The following is a 19,777-nucleotide window of genomic DNA, read 5'->3' on the forward strand; positions in this document are numbered from 1 at the left end:
CTGGCGCATAGAGCTTGAAAAACGAGTCTGAAGTGGTTCCCTCGTAATGCCAATTCCGCCGCTCGGAGCGCTGTTCTGCCCTATATATTCATCGCAGAACACTTAAAAGACATTGACATTTGGGACATTTAAAGGACTCACCATTGCTTATTAAATGCTTCGTACAATATTTTATGGACAATAGACGTAATTTGCAAACTTCTAGCATCGATGTGATTGGTGATAGCGAGATGGTATTTGGCGATATGAGGCCGAGGATTCGCCACAGATTACGTAACATTCACATTATGGTTCCGGAAAACCTCGGAAAAACCCAACCAGGGAATCAACCCAAGCGTGAATCGAACCCGTGACCGAGCGCAACTCGGGATTGGCAGGCATACACCTAGCCGACTGAGCCACACGAGTGGCTTCTATGACAGAGCTAAGGCCAGTAGGCCTTCTCTTCCGCCCAGCCAGACTCTAAATCTAATTGATTACAATTGGTTTATAGTGAGAGTCACATAAGAACAGTTCCTGAACAGCAAATACTGCCGTCATGACAGTGATGCCAACTGTTACCAGATATCACACGATCCTGTGTACTAAATGAATTATTTACTTACCGCACTTTATGTTGGAAGGTTATTCTAAATAATTATATATTTTTTTAACATATTTTCATAGGAAAACTATACGGGGAAAGGAATCAACATGTCAAGTATTTTGTCTGGCAATACGAAATTCATTGGTTTGACAAAACAATTGACTCACGAGATCTAACCTAAAAGTTTGTATTTTGCTTGACCACATGAAATTATTAGTACTAACTCCGAAAACTTACATGACTATAGTCTTGAATTATAACCACAACGCTATACACAAAAAACTATTACGTATTAATATGGTAATTTCCTAGAAGACGGGCAAAATCCAACATAGCTGACGAAAATTACCTAAAACGTTCTGCCAACTATAAACTTTGTAACATATGTTCATAATGATATTAATTAATTATTAATAAGTTCAAATTTCACTATCTTCCTGTAACCTGCTCAGAAACCTGGTACAAATTTAATTGCATGGCACTCCAGTACCGACAGATATTGTCGGTATTTGTCTCAGTTGCCAACATACGAGTTACAAAATCACTACCATTTGTAGTATCTGTCAGTATCGAAATTGGAAACGAAGTAGGCAACACAAAATTCAACCTGCAAACTAGAAAATCACCACAATCCACTAGCATATGTAGTAATGGGGGAAAAACGGTTAAGTTTCACCCTTACGGTATGAAGCATCCGAACACTCTGGCCCATCGTTTTCCCAACCCCTTGTCTCTTTTTATATTTAAAGACGTCGTAATAATAATTATTTAGGGTGCTTTGCATATACTGATAATGTTAATAGCGGTGGCCACTATCTGCCATCTAGAGGCAAAATAACTTTTTTCATTACTCGCACATAAGAGTTGATTGAGCAGGCAATGTTAGCAGCCATAAGATTCGATCCCGCAGGCAGTGGATTAAACCCATTGTTCAATGTGTATCAAAGCAATTGTTAGATCAGCAACAAGAGAATAAAAAAAAACGTAGACTTAAAAAGAAGTCTGTTCCTAGGCACAACTCTCTCTGTGTATTCGAGATAATTCTGTCTTCAATAGCACAAATAAATATTTGAGAATAATAATAATAATTATTATTATTATTCATATTATTATTATTATTATTATTATTATTCATATTATAATTATTATTTCAATTTTAAAATGAATCCCTACAGTTTAAGTTGTAAAAGTTATGGAAAGTTCAAATAGGTAACATAAAGTTCTATAAGTATTCGGAGTTTAGAAAATACCATTGGGTATATAGGCGTTTTCTTAGCGGACATAGCTCTTCTCTGTAATATAGCTAAACTTATTTACGTATTTTCTAATGTATAATATTAAATAACAGAAATAAATCTAAATACTGTAATTAAGCATTGCTTTAAATATAAACGCCTTATATTGCTCATAAATAGACTTATTAGTTTATTTCTATTTCCTATGACCGAATACATGGAATATTTTTACTTGTGTTATTTTATATACGTTAGAAAATACGTAAATAATTTATTTAAATTATATTACAAAGAGAGGGATGTCCGCTAAAAATTTCCTATATACCCAATGGCATTTTCCAAACACCTAACGCACTGTAATAATAATCCTCAGTGTTTTGAAAATCAGAGACGATATGACTCTTTAGAACTTTGAACTGCAGATATTGACCTGCAATTCCCTCATTCTTACATCATTCTCAATGACAGAATATTGTGAAAATGTGATTGTATGCATTGCTGACTTAGTTGTTAAATAATTAACAAAATATGGTGTAATAAATCTAAAAACTCAATTTATGGTACGTAGCAGCAGTAAACAAAATCTCTTTTATTTATTTATTTTTTCAACGAAAGAATAATGGGAGCCTTGTCATATCATCATCTGAGATTATGGAAATATGTCGCTTAATTGAAAGAGCGATTATATAGAGATGTTGACATTTCAATGGCATATTACCACCCACACTTACATCGCGTGAAAACAATGTGATCTAACAATAGAACACTTGTACAATCTTTCTACACTTATAGGAACGTATTTTAGAAATTGGATCCCAGATTTATCCCGTGAATCATATTTTAAACTTGCTAAACTGACCGCAGAGGTACATAAAGAGCTACTGGCGTAGCTCAATGGGCTAAGGCCTGCCGATACGGAGTCGCGCTCGGGCGCGGGTTCGATTACCGCTTGGGCTGATTTCCTGGTTGGGTCTTTTCTGATATCCTCAACAGTAAGGTGAATGTCAGGTAATCTTTGGCGAATCCTTGGCATAATCTAGTAGTTGATACAGCGTTGTTAAATAATCAACTAAAAGAAAGTATTTCATAAAGAGCAGATGTCAGCACACATCTTAAAGTTACCAGTACAACACGACTTTACATAAAAATGTTGTAGGACGACATTTAACGGAGTCAATAATAATAATAATAATAATAATAATAATAATAATAATAATAATAATAATAATAATAATAATAATAATAATAAATCAATAGGCAAGATGTTCTGTACATTAAGCCTGAGTTCTATTATATGACTAATTCATGCATTTGACGTTTATTTCATACTACAGCTGTGATAATAAGCTAATGCATGGTAGCCCTATTTATATTTCAAACTAAAACATTAGATATGGGTTTTTATTTTACAGGTGTAGGCCTATATTATGTGATATGGAAGCGGATAAATAATAATTGTTCGTTTCTCGTCCATATCAAAGCAAACGTGTGTTTACGGTATAGGCCTAATGTAATACCTTATACAGGCAGTGTTTTGTTAGTAATAATTAATATTAATAATTTTCTTTTCATCTGAACTATTACTACAATATCCATTTGCATTTATAACGCTTTATATGTTGTCAGATAACTATACAACATCTTTGTTTACGGTATCAAATTGTTGCAGCCTTCTTCCGTTTCATGTCAAACTAACGGTAACTAAGCTTGATTATGTCCATAACGTGGTCGCTTTAAATGTTAATAAAATTTTTTCATTTATCCATTCAGTCTTATTTATAAGAGACACCAAACATAGCCTATATAAAAATTCAGCATTGTACAGTACAGCCGTCTGCTAGCCGGCACTTCTCCCAAAGCATGGCGGCGGACGCAAGCTTCAATTTGTCCCTACTCTAAACTTCTGCGCAGCCTCGGCTGTAGAGGCTCGGTTTCCCTCCTGGACAACACCTAAAGTTCATACTTTATTTTGATGTTTGTTCATTGTTTTCCCCTCCCCTTTTTTTTTTTGTTTCTTGCAGCTTAATATGGGAATTTATTTCTTATTTATTATTATTATTATTATTATTATTATTATTATTATTTTGAAAAGAGATTTTATAACCTATAAAATGCCAAAAATTTATATTATTTTGTAATAAAACATTTTTAAAATCAACCTTAACCTCAACGATAGCGTCGTAATGGAGACTGAGATTGAAAATCTGAAAAAGAAACCAGTTCCAGTTTGTAATCCATTATTTATTGAAATGAAACATCTTTCAACAGCCTTCTATTGCTCTCTCTCTCTCTCTCTATATATATATATATATATATATATATATATATATATATACACACACACACACACACATATATATATATATATATATATATATATATATATATAATATGAATAATTCGTCTGTCATTTGTCAATATATTTCTTTGTACTTTTCTCACACCTGCATTAAATTTCTCCACTGCGTCTAATAGTAGCCAAATTCATTTTCTAGCCATTCATTTTCGTTTCTATTTCATATAATACAATGGAAGGGGTAACAAAATTTCACAGCAGGAGCTATCACGACTTCCTAAATAATATAATTCAAGGTGATTCGAAACCAAAGTCTACTAAAATGTTACTTTCGTCCACTGGGCCGTGCCTCAGCGCGATTATCTTGTTCTTGAAACTGGTGTAGCTCCTGATCGCGATCGGGACGGTGACACAATACAAACCCGATCGCGATTAGGTCGATGATCGCGATTAGTGACTGTAGTCTGTCACCAGTATAACGCTCATGGGAAATGGTTGTTTTGTTGAAAGAAGTATATATAATATTATTTATATTTCGTTGATTTTGCCGTTGTAATGTTGAAATACTGTGAAGCATACAGGTGTACCGCACGTAAGACTGAGTAACAAAGAAGTCACATATAGCCTACTTTATTTTTCCAAACAAGCCTGCACATAAGAGACCCAGAGACCCTAGGCAGTTAAGAGGCTAGAATTTATTTAATGTAACTGGAATTTAGAAAAAAGACAAGCAGACTTAGAAATTAATTAGACAAGTACCAATTATACTTTTTTATATTTATAATTACAAGATTACTTCTAATTGAGGTTCTGGCTGATATATATATATATATATATATATGTGTGTGTATATATATAAATAAACAGCAGTACTTCAATTATATGTCAGAGGAAGAACAATTGTTTGTATACATCTCATTAATGAAATATGTTACTAGTCATCAATGAATGCAATGGAGGAGGAAATGAGATGGCAACACCCTCCAATTATCTGCTGGCTTAGTTGCTTCATGATTGATGCCTCAATGGTGTCATGAGTTTCAACCTGTCTTCCGACAGTTGACTACACAATTTATAACAAGATTTATTGATGGTCACCCATCAGAAACGATGGGAATCCTAGACAAATTGTACCACATTTTGGCGACTTCCAGCGTGGGAGAATGTCGTTCTCAAACATCAGCCAAAATGCATTTTCCGCTTTCCCACTGCAGGCCTCGGGACTTCCTTCCATTCACCCCTGTCATATTTTCTATGGAAGTACTTGCTTTCAATTTCTACTATTTGATCATAACGTTCGCCAAAACTCGCAATCTCTCTGCCATCTCGTAACTCGCAGAGAGAGAGAGAGAGATCATGCAACACTTCAGCATCTTCCATAAATATATACAATGCTCAAAACAATTAGGGGAACACTAAGATTTATTTAAATATTTTTTCATTGGATAAAGGTAAAGACATGAAATTAATAAGGTATATTATTAATGGTTATATATGGCCACATTTATCTCCATGTCAATAAAGACAATGAATAGTATAAACAAACAGCTGTTTAAAACATTGCACTTTATAAGAAACTGAATCTCGTCCTTACTTATGAAACTTAAACACCCGTTATAAAGCCTAGTTTCTTGTATGGCCTCTACGATATTCGATAACAGTATGGCACCTTCGCACCTTCGTGGCATGGTCCCTATGAGATTCTGTATTTCCTCTTGGGGAATATTCTCCCATTCCTCCTTTAGAGCATCTCCAAGTTCCAGCAGGGTTTGTGGAGCTTGATGTGGTTCCTCACTTTCGTATCCAGAAGATTCCACAAGTGTTCAATAAAGTTGAGATCCGGGCTGATCGCTGGCCACTCCATTACCTCAATTTCATTCTCCCTTAGGAAATCCCTGGTGACAGCCGCAGAATGTGCCCTGGCATTATCCTGAACAAACAGGGCTACTCCAATGGCAGCAGTACTAGATGCTCTTCCAGAATGTCCTCGATGTACCGGACAGCATTTAGTCGCTGGAGAACAATTACGAGGTCCATACGATTGTTATACATATTTCCGTCCTATACCATTATGGAACCTGCAACGAATCTATCCATTTCCTGTACAACTCTTACAGAATATCTTTCTCCTGGCTGTCCCCACACCCTTAAACGACCATCACAAGGTGTAAGACGATACCTGGTTTCGTCCGAGAAGAGCACATACTGCCAATCCGCACGGTTTTCAGCAAACGTAAGTCTTGCTGCGTGATGCCCATTTGTCAAACGCTGTTTTCAACAGGCCTTTTTGGACGAATATTCTTTTTCCTTAATCTGTTCCTTACCGTTTGATCTGAAACCCGGATTCCGGAAGCCATATAGAGGTCATTCTGCAGGTCTCTTGCAGTTTTTGCACTCTGTCGAAGAGCTGATAGGACAATGTATCTGTCGTCCTGGGGGCTTGTTTTATATTTACAGTCCTGGCCAGGTCTTCTACAATTCTGACCTGTCTGTCTATGCCTGTTCCGTAACCTGGACACCACGGAAGGAGAAACCTCAAGCTCTCTAGCCACTTGTCTCAGTGATTGATCTTGTCGTAAAAGAAGTAGAGCATGATATACTTCAAACTCATTTAAATGCCTCAGAGACTTTAATGAATAAGGGGGTAACCAGCATTTGTCACTATAACAACGTCAGAAAGCTTACCAATCAGAAGTTGATGGTGCCTTCCGCAATCAAAGATTTCTCCATATTTGTTATTTAAGGTAATTACTCTGCATTTAGGCCATGGATTTTTAAAATTTGTATCCCTAGATTAAATTAATGTTCCAATTTACATATTGTCCAATTTTCAGCACCACAGCTTCAAAAAACACTAAGTTATTCAATTCATTACAAGTGTTCCTCTAACTGGTTTGAGCAGTGTATTTCGTAGTCTTATAGCACAAAGGTTAAATGGTTATGAAGGAATTACAAATACGAAATAAGATAAAAAATATATAAACTTATGGTTGCTTTATTAACATTTTGACAAGTACAGTGCATTAGTACAAATGAGTTCTATGATACACAATAAACCATTAACGGAAACGACAATGTGCATAATTGAACAATGGTGTTCTTTCATAAATTCAAGCCTGATAACGTAAGTAAATGGTCATTAATTAATTTAGTGTTCTAAACAAGAGCAGGTATTTCACTGCAAAACCAGGTTTCTACAATCTTTCCCATATAGTGCCCACCTTTTTCTCTCTTCATATGATCCGTACATCTTAATGTCTATCACCTGATATATTCTTCTGCCCCGAACTCTACCCCATTGACCAATCCTTCCAGTACTTCCCTCAGTAGCCAGTTTCGTCTCAGCGAGTGACCCAACCATTTTCTGTTCCCCTTCTTCTAGTGTTCCCAGACATATTGCAAAAAAGTACGGGACATTTATCAGTTATCATTGAGTAAGTTTAGTATGCGCACCCGTCAAATATGCCAATCTATCAAAGTAAAGTTTACTACACAAGCACTTTCTTAACTAAGGGTAAGTAAAGAAACAGTAAACAAAATTGTTTAGGAACAAATCTGCATTTACTTTAAGCTTCTTTATATAAGTTGCCTTCAAATTTCTTTTACTAAGTTATTACAGAAATAGCTACAAAATACTCTACTGAAGCCACAATATTCTTATAAATCAATCCGGATTGGCCTTGCATTATTTCTCTGAAGAATGAATTTCACTCAGCAATTGTTTATTTTGAAGACTCGTGTCATGAAAAGCAACACAATCCTCACTGAAGAAAGACTGTACAACAAGCATTAATTTTACTGTTCTTAAAGATAATTTATTTCCCTCATCAGTCCATAGAGCGCTCATGTGAGACAATAATCTTTCGACGCACGCATTTGTTCCAGGGATACGCATAATGAATCCACTACAATCTTCAAATTTGAGAGTTCTCTTTCAGTACATTTAAAAAGATACACCCGGACTTCATCTAAGCATTTGGTGTTGCATTCACTCGCCTTGAGAAATTAATAACTCACAATAATTGTTTCATAATAGCCCATCTACAATGCAATCATGAAGTGTGATGTTTCTAATTTATAATATAGAATAGACATTGTAACTTTTGTTTTTTTTTTTTTGTCTTATTTTAGAACTCTAAAATATGCGAAGGAAAGCTGTCTCGAAGCCTTTTCTCAGGACAACGAGACGCAATAGCGAAAAACGGAACGATCCCTATTTTACGGGACGTCTGGAAACCCTACCTTTCTCATTCATTCCAGTATCATTCTTTTTCTCACCCACTCTTTCCAACACAGCTTCACTACTTATTCTGTCTGTCCACTACACGTTCCATTCTTCTCCGCATCCTTATTTCAAATGCTTCTATTCGCTCCGTCGTAATGTCCATGTTTCTGCCCAATACAATGCCAAATTGCATACAAAGCAACTCACTGGTCTCATCCTTAGTTCATTATCCAGAGCTGCACAAAAGATGCTCTTTTTTGTATTAAAAGAAACCTTGGCCGTTGCTTTCCTCAATTTGAATTCCTGGAGGCTAGTCACGTTGCTGCTTACAGTACACCCCAAGTATATGAAGCTGTCCACATGCTCTACTGCCTCATTTAGGATTCACAAGTTTACATTCTAAATTTTTCTTCCTAAGACCATGGCCCTCGTCTTATTAGAATTTATACTCATCCCATACTACTGCTCAGAGCTGTTATTTAGTTCCAGTAGCATATCTCCAGCGACTAGGGATTATAAATAATACACACTGAGCGAATCTTCCTGTGTTTTGTTTCTCTGTGCACCGGCGTTTAGTTCCACTTTCAAGCGCTAGAGGTTAGTGTAATCGAGCACATGCTGAGATAATAATTGAGAATTGAGTTGAGACACAGGATCCAAACATCATCGCCTACCTTAGTGTATAATCCAGTAACGCTTTGCTTCAAATAAATTTAAGTTAACAGCTTTTTCTTATTTCTCAGCGACAAACTAGTTGTAATAATAATTTGTCGTATTTTATATATAATAAATTATATTATAAAATAACATAATACATTATTAAATTATGTACCAAATTAGTTTAATATTTGTATACAATTCAATATAGGTATATGGTTTTAGTTCTTACAGGAGTTGTCTTCTTCCATTTTCAGCACTATCAAATCATTACATATTTTTATTGTTGTTGGAGTCAACGTCTCAACTCTCATTGTAAAGGAACTCTAATGTCTACATATTACAGTTAATCACGGATGTATTATTTCAATCGCTCCGATTTATTTTATTTCAATGCATAATGTACCTAGATGTAATAATTCATAGTGTTATATTTCTGCTGTTTCGAATGCTAGCTGGTGCGATGTAAGTGACAAATACCGGAAGAAAGGACAATCTCACGCTCAAATAGGTTTGAAGTTCATTGAAATCAGTCCTGCTACATCAAAGGTACCGACACGAAGTGTCCATACTGTATAATTATATATACGCGGACATCCTTAGTATCATCTCCTCTTCTGCTAACAACGCCAAATCAGCAAATCTCATGAACTTTATTCTTATTCTTCTTACTATCAGTCCTCCCATGTTCTGAAACGAGTTTCTCAAACACAGGTTAAAGTAATACAAAATGTTTACACAGAATTTCTTACGAATTCAATTCTAGTTGTAATCTGGTTACATATATACAGCATAATACTGAAAGTGATTCTACTCAATTTCTGAGTTAGTTAGACACGATGGATGAAAATGCACCCTTGCTCCAAAATATACGACGAGAAAATAGATTTATGAGAAAAGAGTAAATAAACTTTCACGCTCATTGCACAATGTATTTTAACAGTATTTCTGTTCTCGTTGTCGCTTTCCTTCCAGGTTTATTGTGCACGTAACAGTTTTATCTTAGAGGACAAAGAAAACACACATTCCTCAAAACATCGGATTACCAAACTGTTCATCACTATATTTGAAAACACATTTAAAGTAATTTTCCAAAAACAAAAAAATATATATATCAGACGTGAAAGGCTTCCCGCCTATAGCCGTTAATGTGTTTTAAGATTACCCGACCTTTACCACAAATATCACATTTGAAAGGTGTAACCCCGAAGCAGGCGTTTAATGGATTTTAGTTCACCCGACTCAGAGTACCACTTACTAAAAATTCACATTTGAAAGGTTTCGCACTTGTTCAAAGTTCATTGGTTTTAGGAAAAGCTACTGCGAAAAACACTTACCACAAACATCACATTAGTAACGTTTGTCTCCAGTATGCAGGCGTTCATGGAATTTTAGGTTACATGATTGCGAGTAACACTTACCACAAACATCACATTTAAAAGGTTTCTCGCCAGAGTGCATACGTTTATGAACTTTTAGGCTTCCCGAGTGCGACAAACACTTACCACAAAAATCACATTTGAAAGGTTTCTGACCAGTGTGAACTCGTTCATGATCTTTTAGGCCAGCCGACATTGAGAAACACTTACCACAAAAATCACATTTGAAAGGTTTCTCGCCAGAGTGCACACGTCCATGGATTTTAAGGCCAAATGACTGCGAGAAAGACTTACCACAAACATCACATTTGAAAGGTTTTTCCCCAGAGTGCACACGTTCATGGCGTTTTAGGGCACTCGACCGCGAGAAACAATTCCCACAAACGTCACAATTGAAAGGTTTCTGGCCAGAGTGCACACGTTCGTGGCGCTTAAGGTAACTCGTTTCCGAGAAACACTTACCACAAACATCGCATTTGAAAGGTTTCACGCCAGTGTGCACACGTACATGGCGTGTAAGGGCACCCGTCTCCGAGTAACACTTACCACAAACATCACATTTGAATGGCCTCTCGCCCGAGTGCCGCCGTTCGTGGATTCTTAGGTTAGTTGAATACGAGAAAGACTTCCCACAAATATCACATTTGAAAGGCTTTTCGCCGGTGTGCAGGCGTTGATGAGTTTTTAATTTTGTCTTCAGTGAAAAGCACTTACCACAAAATTTACAATTGAAAGGCTTCTCGCCAGTATGGACGAGTTTATGCGTTTTTAAACCACCTGACCGCAAGAAACACCTGCCACAAACATCACACTTGAAACGCTTTTCCCCGATGTGCAGACTTTCATGGCTTTTTAGACTTTTCGAGTTTGACAAAGACTTATCACAAACTTCGCATTTGAAAGGTTTCTTGCTTACGTCCATAGATGAATGACTGCTCACAATTTTTGCAGTGGAGGCACATATTTTAGACAACTGTAATCCCAACTGCTTCTCATCTTCACGAGTCCGCACAGGTTTTCCCGAGGACTTCTCGATCTCTTCAAGAGGAAGACTGGCCAATTCTGTGGCTACAATCCTCTCATTCCTAGCTGCAATCCTGAAGTAAATATACTATCAGTCTATAAAATAGTGACAAATACACAGATACACATATAGTCAATTCTAGATATAGTGAACATTCAGTTATAGTCAACCTAAACTGGTGATCCCAACATTATGGAGTATATTAAGGCCGTGTCTCAAAGCACCATTTTCAGCTGAAGTGAAGTAGATTCTTGACTAAATAGCCGGATGTAACGTCAGAAGTTATGATCCAAAGCTACATAGTGCATAGCAATCAAGTCCGTAGTAGCTAGTAAACGAAAATGCTTGCCTGATTGTTGACTTGTTCACTAAACAAACATGGATACCTCATCAGCAATTGGGGTTATGAAATCTGAAATGCTTTGGAAGTGAAATAATGTAAATATAGTGTAGAATAACACGTTAACTTTGAACACTGACATTGTTAGTACCTTCTGTACAATGTTTTAAACATTATTGTAATATATTAAGCCCTTATCTTTTCCACATAACTCGTAATGAAATTGCATTAGGACACTTCCTTCTTACTTCAGTGCTGCACCATAATGTCATGGTTTTTAGAAAAATAGTCAATGAAGAAGGCCATGTTTCAAGCATACATGTCCAAAGCTCCCTTGTGTATAGTTCACAAGTCATCTAGTTGCTAGTCACTAGTGTGTAGTATGGACTTGAGCTTTGAGACACGGCCTTAATACTTACTAAATATGCAAACATAAACAGTTGAAATATGCATCCATAGATAGTTGCTCATCACCAGGATCGCTACTATCGCCTCGTCACAGACTCTTTCCCTAGCAGACGACAAAATGTATTGTATTTTCGACATGGTGTTCTTTTTTAAAAAATTAGCACCTTCTTTCCACTATTAAAATATGAAATACATAAGGTTTATATATTATTTTCATAAAATATATATATATATATATATATATATATATATATATATATATATATATATATATATTATATTCTATAAACTCACCTTCTTGGATCTTTCGGAAGAAGGATAGCTCCAAACTATTCATAAATAATATAATATATAAACCTTATGTATTTCATATTTTAATAGTGGAAAGAAGGTGCTAATCATAAATGACATTACGTTTAATTATAATGTAAAATTGCGAATATAGGAATATAAATTAAATATAGTAAACATAACCTATAACAACATATGTAGTGGCAGGGCATTGGAGACCACTAAAATTAGACAACTGGTACAATAAACATAACCTATAATTTCAACATATCTAAATATTCGTACGGTGCAACTGAAAATTATTGAATCGTGCATAAATGAATGTACAAGAATTTCGCAATATTTAATCGAAATAAAGGCAGGTATCACACATACGAACAACGTAATTTTCACACCAAAAGTAATATTACACCTTAACTCGCAAGGAATTATGTATGAAGTGTCCCCTAATCATTGTTTCAAATTTTATTAATGCAATTACACTACATTTTAGAGAAATATAAGTTACTCTTTATGCATTCCAATTAATTTATATGGTTGAAACACCACCCTTCGTGATCGGGTTAAGCGAGTCACATGGCCTTCCTTACGGCCTGTATTAGATCACAATGGCAGTGACACAGTCTATTGTTCCTAGTACTCACAGCGCTCCAAGCGGCTAGCAACTAACACGAGAAATGCAACTCGTTGGCAAAGAACCACCCCAAGCTTCGTGAATGTATATAGTAGACTGTGATGATATCTCACTACTAGCTTTCCAACAGCAATGCAGTTCGCAACTCCTAGTCCAGTAGGGGAAACCTAGAAATTCTCCTCGCTCAGCACTTCAAATTCGAGAAGCAGTTCATGATAATGTTCGTTTCGACAGGACTGTTCACTGGATCACCCGTAGTGAACACCCTAATGTAAGATGCAAGCAGTGTGGACGTCGTACAATATACTTATGTGAAAAATATAGTGTACCACTACACCCAGAATGCCAGAAAATCTAAAATACTGAAAATCGAGGAGCACACTGTAAAATTATTGATCCTTTTTCATATATTTTCCCTAGGTAAACAAATATTTAAAATATCCGTACCTCATGTGAGATAAGTGGAAAGTTCATAACAGGTAAGATTTGCAAACATATTGCAAAGTTTTGAATTTATAATAACTGAATAAGTATATATTTTGATTGTCTTTATTTCCCAGTGGCACGAAATCCTGGCACTTCGATAATAGGTCCACAATTGCCTATTAATGTCTGGATTTTCTCAAAAAAACATTCAGATGTTCATTACATATAATTCTGTTGGTACAATATGAATATTAGTTCTAAAACTCAAAAAATATTCTGGGCATTAATGAGTTAAGCACACTTAAATGCCATCTATCTGGCCCGGTATCGAACCCGCAACCTCGGGTATAGAAGGCCAACGCTGTACCAACTACACCAACCAGGCCGATTTTGGTGACACATTTTCCACTTACTAATATTAATTTGTCTGGATCCTTGTTTTCTTTATGCTTTGTTTAGATTTATTTAGTCAGACAATATCTACCGTAAAAATCATCACTGTCTTGCAGTCGTCCATTAGTCGTAACAGATCAACCGAAACCTGATACACAGACTTGAAGTTCCCAGTATTCGTATAGAGGACAAACTCCCATGCAATAACTCCCGATACGATGTAAACAACTGGATATGCTAGAAGTGACTAGTGACATAGACTGTTGTACCAACCAAGACATTCATGGTTGTAACTCGTGTAGAAGTGCCTCTGATACAGATATTGAAAACAATTTTTGTGACAGCTGTGTAAGACTATACAGAGCATCATACCTTTAAAACCTCTATTTTTAAAAATTGTAACATAGACCGTTGTTCGGCTCAATGCTTCAATTTTATATCACACATATTTCCGTTTTTAAATATTGTCTGTGTCTTACTTGTCTGTCTTTTGTAGAATTTTTCTAAATTCATTACAGTTTTTAACTGCTGATTATTATTGTGAATGACGTATCTCAGGTACTAATAATATAAATTGTTTCATTTATATGATTGTGATGTCACTACAACTACAATACTTCACTCACAGTAACACTTTCGTGCCTGAGAGCTGAGTAGACATACAGTTATATGCAGTCTGTTACAGAGAAGCATGCAGCTATCTTGTAACTTGAAAATCATAAGTTGCTGTGCTCATTTCGTGAAATCACTATTCTAAACTCAGTATGTGTGCGAAACACTGGACAGCACGGGAGTTAATAGCATTATTGCTAGGAACTCTGCATTAATAACAACACCAAGAAGTTTCTCGTGTGAGTGGGATAGAAGGACTAGGTCTACACAGTGGAGGGGGAAACGGTGGAGAAACAGAAAGAAATCAGAACCTGGTGAAACATTGTTGAACTACCCCTGTATGTGTCATTGTAGTTGCAATTCTGGTGGTGTGAAAGTGAAAGACTGGTGCCCATAACTGCGCGAGGACGCATGAGCGAAGGAACAAACAGATAAATAAATGAATAAATAAGTAAATCACGCAAATTAATATTACATAATGGCTTCCTAAACGTGATGAGCGGATCGCAGAAAAACTCTTGGAATGAACTCAAAATCGCAGTACATAATTACCTTGGGAATTACAAAGACTTCAATTATAAAGAAACTGTAGAAATTCAGTTGAAGAGTTTCAATTTCCTAGGCTGCAATACGAGTGTATGCTTGTCCATCTAAATTATTTTGTTGAAAATCTAGGCACTTTTAATGAAGAATATGAAGGAAGGTTTGAACAGTACTTATGGAAACCAGATATCAAGCAAAGTGGAGTGTGAATGTGATGACTGATTACTGCTGGATGATTCAGACAGACAGTTCTTCTGAAGCTGCTTCTGGACAGTCAAGCTAACGGACACTTCAAACACAATGAATTCTCTACGTGAAGACTCGCACACCACACTCACCTTTCGGCGAAAACATCGTTGTCCTCTGTCGTCACTTCCACCCTTGGCTCCTCACTGAAGTCACTGTGCACTTCCTACAAATACAGAGGAAATAAAACAAAAAGATAGCTCAATTTACAATAACAAAAGCGCATTATTTTAGTTGTCACACAACTACATTTAAGTCGCAATAGGCTTAGTAGAATTTTTGCCAATAAAAGACAAATCTTGGGGAAGATATTTCATGGGGCACAGCTTTTCGTTGTAGAACAGCGTTTTTCAACGTGTGGCACACTAAAGGTGTACCAGTAGTTTAAAATGCTGTGGCACACTCATATAATCTGTTGTTACCAAGCTGGAGGAGAAATTAGAGGGTTTTAGGAAGAAATGAGAATACTATAAAATACAAATCAATGAGGTATATCTGTATGCATTAAAATATTGAATATAATGTTTTCAATTTTTACATGAATTTTATTTTGCTTTGTTTTTAATTCGGTTACTTTACGACGCTGTATCAATATTTCAGGTTACTTAGAGTCTGAATGAGATGAAGGTGATAATGCCGGTGACATAAGTCCGGAGTCCAGCACCAAATGTTACACAGTATTTGTTCGTATTGGGTTGAGGGAAAACACCGGAAAAAACTTCAACCAGGTAACTTGCCCCGACCGAGATTCGAACCCGGGCCACCTGGTTTCGAGGCCATACGCGCACAGGTGTGGACTGAATTTTATTATTTATGAGTCAACATACGGGGGGAATTTAATATGATGAATGAAAAGGGGCACATGTTGCAAAAAACGTTGAGAAGAGAAACAAAATACAAGATAAACACTGGAAGAGCACAGTGCATTCCTTGTTCTGCACTCACCTCAGGTTCATGTTTGAAAACTGGGAACGAAATTGGCACCGGATCTTCCTCAAATTTTATCTCAGATGTGAGATCTTGTGTCTGGTCCTCATATTCCTCCATTATACCAGTCACATGCTGATCCACAAGATTCCGTTCCTGCGGTACAGAGAGATATCTTAAATGAACAATTTATCACAGGATGTTAGAACACGACCCATACTGTTATAAGCTGCTCCCCATGTGTTCATATGCCTCAGCATGATCACAACATATAGCACGTGTCTCACCCTATGACTAATAGGGTCTGGATTCATATAAATATGTATATAATCCATGCAAAATCATTTTTCAAGTGCAGTTTCAATAAACTAAATTTTTACTTGATTTATTTAACGACACTGCAACAACTACTAGATTATTAAGCATCGATGGGATTGGTGACAGCGAAATGGTATTTGGCGATATGAGGCCGAGGATTCGCCACAGATTACGTAACATTCACATTATGGTTCCGAAAAACCTCGGAAAAACCCAACCAGGGAATCAACCCAAGCGTGAATCGAACCTGTGACCGAGCGCAACTCGGGGTTGGCAGGCAAGCACCTAGCCGACTGAGCCACACGAGTGGCTTCTATGACAGAGCTAAGGCCAGTAGGCCTTCTCTTCCGCCCAGCCAGACTCTAAATCTAATTGATTACAATTGGTTTATAGTGAGAGTCACATAAGAACAGTTCCTGAACAGCAAATACTGCCGTCATGACAGTGATGCCAACTGTTACCAGATATCACACGATCCTGTGTACTAAATGAATTATTTACTTACCGCACTTTATGTTGGAAGGTTATTCTAAATAATTAAATAATTTGTAACATATTTTCATAGGAAAACTATACAGGGAAAGGGATCAACATGTCAAGTATTTTGTCTCACAATACGAAATTCATTGGTTTGACTAAACAATTGACTCCCGAGACCTAACCTAAAAATTTATTTTGTTTGCCCATATGAAATTATTAGTACTAAGTCCGGAAACTTACATGATTATAGTTTTGAATTATAACCACAACGCAATACACCAAAAAACCATTACGTATTAATATGGTAATTTCCTAGAAGACGTGCAAAATCCAACATGGCTGACGAAAACTACCAAAAACGTTCTGCCAACTATAAACTTTGTAACATATGTTCATAATGATATTAATACTGATGTTAATTAATTATCAATAAATCCAAATTTCACTATCTTCCAGTAACCGGCTCAGAAACCTGGTACAAATTTAATTGCATGGCACTCCAGTACCGACAAATATTGTCGGTATTTGTCTCAGTTGCCAACATACGAGTTACAAAATCACTACCATTTGTAGTATCCGTAAGTATCGAAATTGGAAGAGAAGTAGGCAACACAAAATTCAACCTGCAAACTAGAAAATCACCACAATCCACTAGCATATGTAGTAATGGGGAAAAAACGGTTCGGTTTCACCCTTACGGTATGAAGCATCCGAACACTCTGGCCCATCGTTTTCCCAACCCCTTGTCTCCTTTATACTTAAAGACCTCGTAACAATAATTATTTAGGGTGCTTTGCATATACTGATAATGTTAATAGCGGTGGCCTCTATCTGCCATCTAGAGGCAAAATAACTTTTTTCATTACTCGCACATAAGAGTTGATCGAGCAGGCAGTGTTAGCAGCCATAAAATTCGATCTCGCAGGCAGTGGTTTAAACCCATTGTTCAATGTGTATCAGAGTAATTGTTAGATAAGCAACAAGAGAATAAAAAAAACCGTAAACTTAAAAAGAAGTCTGTTCCTAGGCACTACTCTCTCTGTGTATTCGAGATAATTCTGTCTTCAATAGCACAAATAAATATTTAATAATAATAATAATAATAATAATAATAATAATAATAATAATAATAATAATAATAATAAAATTTTAAAATGAATCCCTACAGTTTAAGTTGTGAAAGATATGGAAAACTTCAAATACTTAATAGAATTCTAGACTGGTAATAGGTCTGACATACTTACAAATGCATTACTGATATATGTGTATATAAATAAAGAACCACTTACATCATCTTCCGTTTTCACCACAGAAAAGCCAAGAGGCACTGGTGTGGTCTCTTCAACCTTTATCTCTGATTTGATATCGTGACTCGGGTCCACGCATTCTGTCTTCATGTCCGTCACTTGCAGATACGTTAAATTCCCTTCCTACAGGACAGAAAACATCGTGAATAATTTTGTTTTTTTAAAGATGACTTGATGAGTAACAGCCGCCAACCTGGTTTTGAATGACAGTCATTGCTAACGTGAATCATAATGTGCACGTCAGTAACAGGAGCAGATGTCAAATGAATGTAGTTTTAAGCCTTTTCACATATTTAATTAAAGTTAAAATTTCACTTGCCAATGAGTGGTAACATGTACTCCATAAATACTGATCAAGTGAGTTAGAAAATATGACTGTTGTAGTACATCAAAAAGCACCTGGCCAGAATACAATTATGTCTTAGAAATAATAACGCAAAACAAAACTTCTCTATCTTCACCTAAGTTTCAAACGGACGTATCAAACAGAATCGCAGTTCCATACGGTTTTGGGACGGATTAAGTTAATAATTATTGTAGCTCTGCATTACTCGATTATGATGCAGGGTGAACAGCGGTCACAGAGACTAGCTGAACTTCGTATGAAAGGTTCTTCCCATGAGAGGAGTAGAATCAATGCACACTTCATAAAGCCAGACCAATTCATGATGCCATATAAATCACAGCAACAGCAAGGAATTTATTTAATTGATTATAAAGTGTGAAATGTATGCTTTTCTCCACTTTTCGATAAAAACACAAACAAGATACACTGTAAAGCTTTTCTATTTACCTCTGATGAAGCCTCATTATCTTCTATTTTGTAATCCATTCCAGGCTATGATTCAAAACTGTAAGGTCAAACATGTGGATCAAAAGGACCGTGACAGCCGGGTCTATGATGCTTCAATAGTCACCATGATCTCAACATTATAAGTGGCAGTGTTGCCAAGTCTCCGGAAATTTCCGGAGAACTTCGGAATTTTTTAACTTCCCGTAAAAATAGGAAATAATGTTGTAATCTCCGGATTTTTTAATGTAGGAAATGATTTACTTTTTAAAAAAAATCAATCTCTGGCATACATTAAAACTGATAGATGAACATTATATAGTTAAAGTTTTCTTATTATTTTATAACTTGACTATTAAAGTTTCCCTAAATATAAAATATGTAACACGTAAAAATGAACATATCTGGTCTGGAAAAACAACAATGAGGAGAAGAAGGTGGTAACTACTAATCAAATTGGTGATTAAAAAAAATTAAAGTAGAAATCTTTTTATTATAGGTTCATGTCAGTGGCGGTTCCTCGGGGGTGGGAAGGGAGGAACGTCCTCCTCGAATTTTTCTTCTTTTGAAAGTAAATACCAAATGAAATATATGCCTTGAAATTCGAGGAAGTTTCGATAATTTTTAAGTTCACAGCTATAAGAAAACCTCGGTTGATGG

General features: G+C 36.1%; 1 protein-coding gene across 1 annotated transcript; it reads right to left on the reverse strand.

The window, feature by feature from the left end:
• Nucleotides 1-7,112: 7,112 nt before the first annotated feature.
• Nucleotides 7,113-19,411, reverse strand: LOC138692131 (zinc finger protein ZFP2-like). The gene is made up of 5 exons (XM_069815112.1): nucleotides 19,121-19,411; nucleotides 18,310-18,450; nucleotides 16,241-16,378; nucleotides 15,388-15,461; nucleotides 7,113-11,475 (listed from the first exon to the last, which is right to left on the reverse strand). Exons 1-5 carry the CDS (start codon nucleotides 19,157-19,159, stop codon nucleotides 10,350-10,352), a joined length of 1,518 nt encoding a protein of 505 aa, XP_069671213.1. The 5' UTR covers nucleotides 19,160-19,411; the 3' UTR covers nucleotides 7,113-10,349.
• Nucleotides 19,412-19,777: the final 366 nt, after the last annotated feature.

This window comes from Periplaneta americana, chromosome 16 (assembly GCF_040183065.1).
Source record: "Periplaneta americana isolate PAMFEO1 chromosome 16, P.americana_PAMFEO1_priV1, whole genome shotgun sequence".
Lineage (NCBI taxonomy): Eukaryota > Metazoa > Arthropoda > Insecta > Blattodea > Blattidae > Periplaneta > Periplaneta americana.

Excerpts from the sequence above, each read along its gene's own strand:
- LOC138692131 (XM_069815112.1), bottom strand. The coding sequence starts at position 19,159 with ATGGATTACAAAATAGAAGATAATGAGGCTTCATCAGAG. Across the intron at positions 18,451-19,120 it reads ATAATGAGGCTTCATCAGAG|GAAGGGAATTTAACGTATCT; the intron begins GTAAATAGAAAA and ends TCTGTCCTGTAG. Across the intron at positions 11,476-15,387 it reads AACGATGTTTTCGCCGAAAG|GATTGCAGCTAGGAATGAGA; the intron begins GTGAGTGTGGTG and ends TATTTACTTCAG.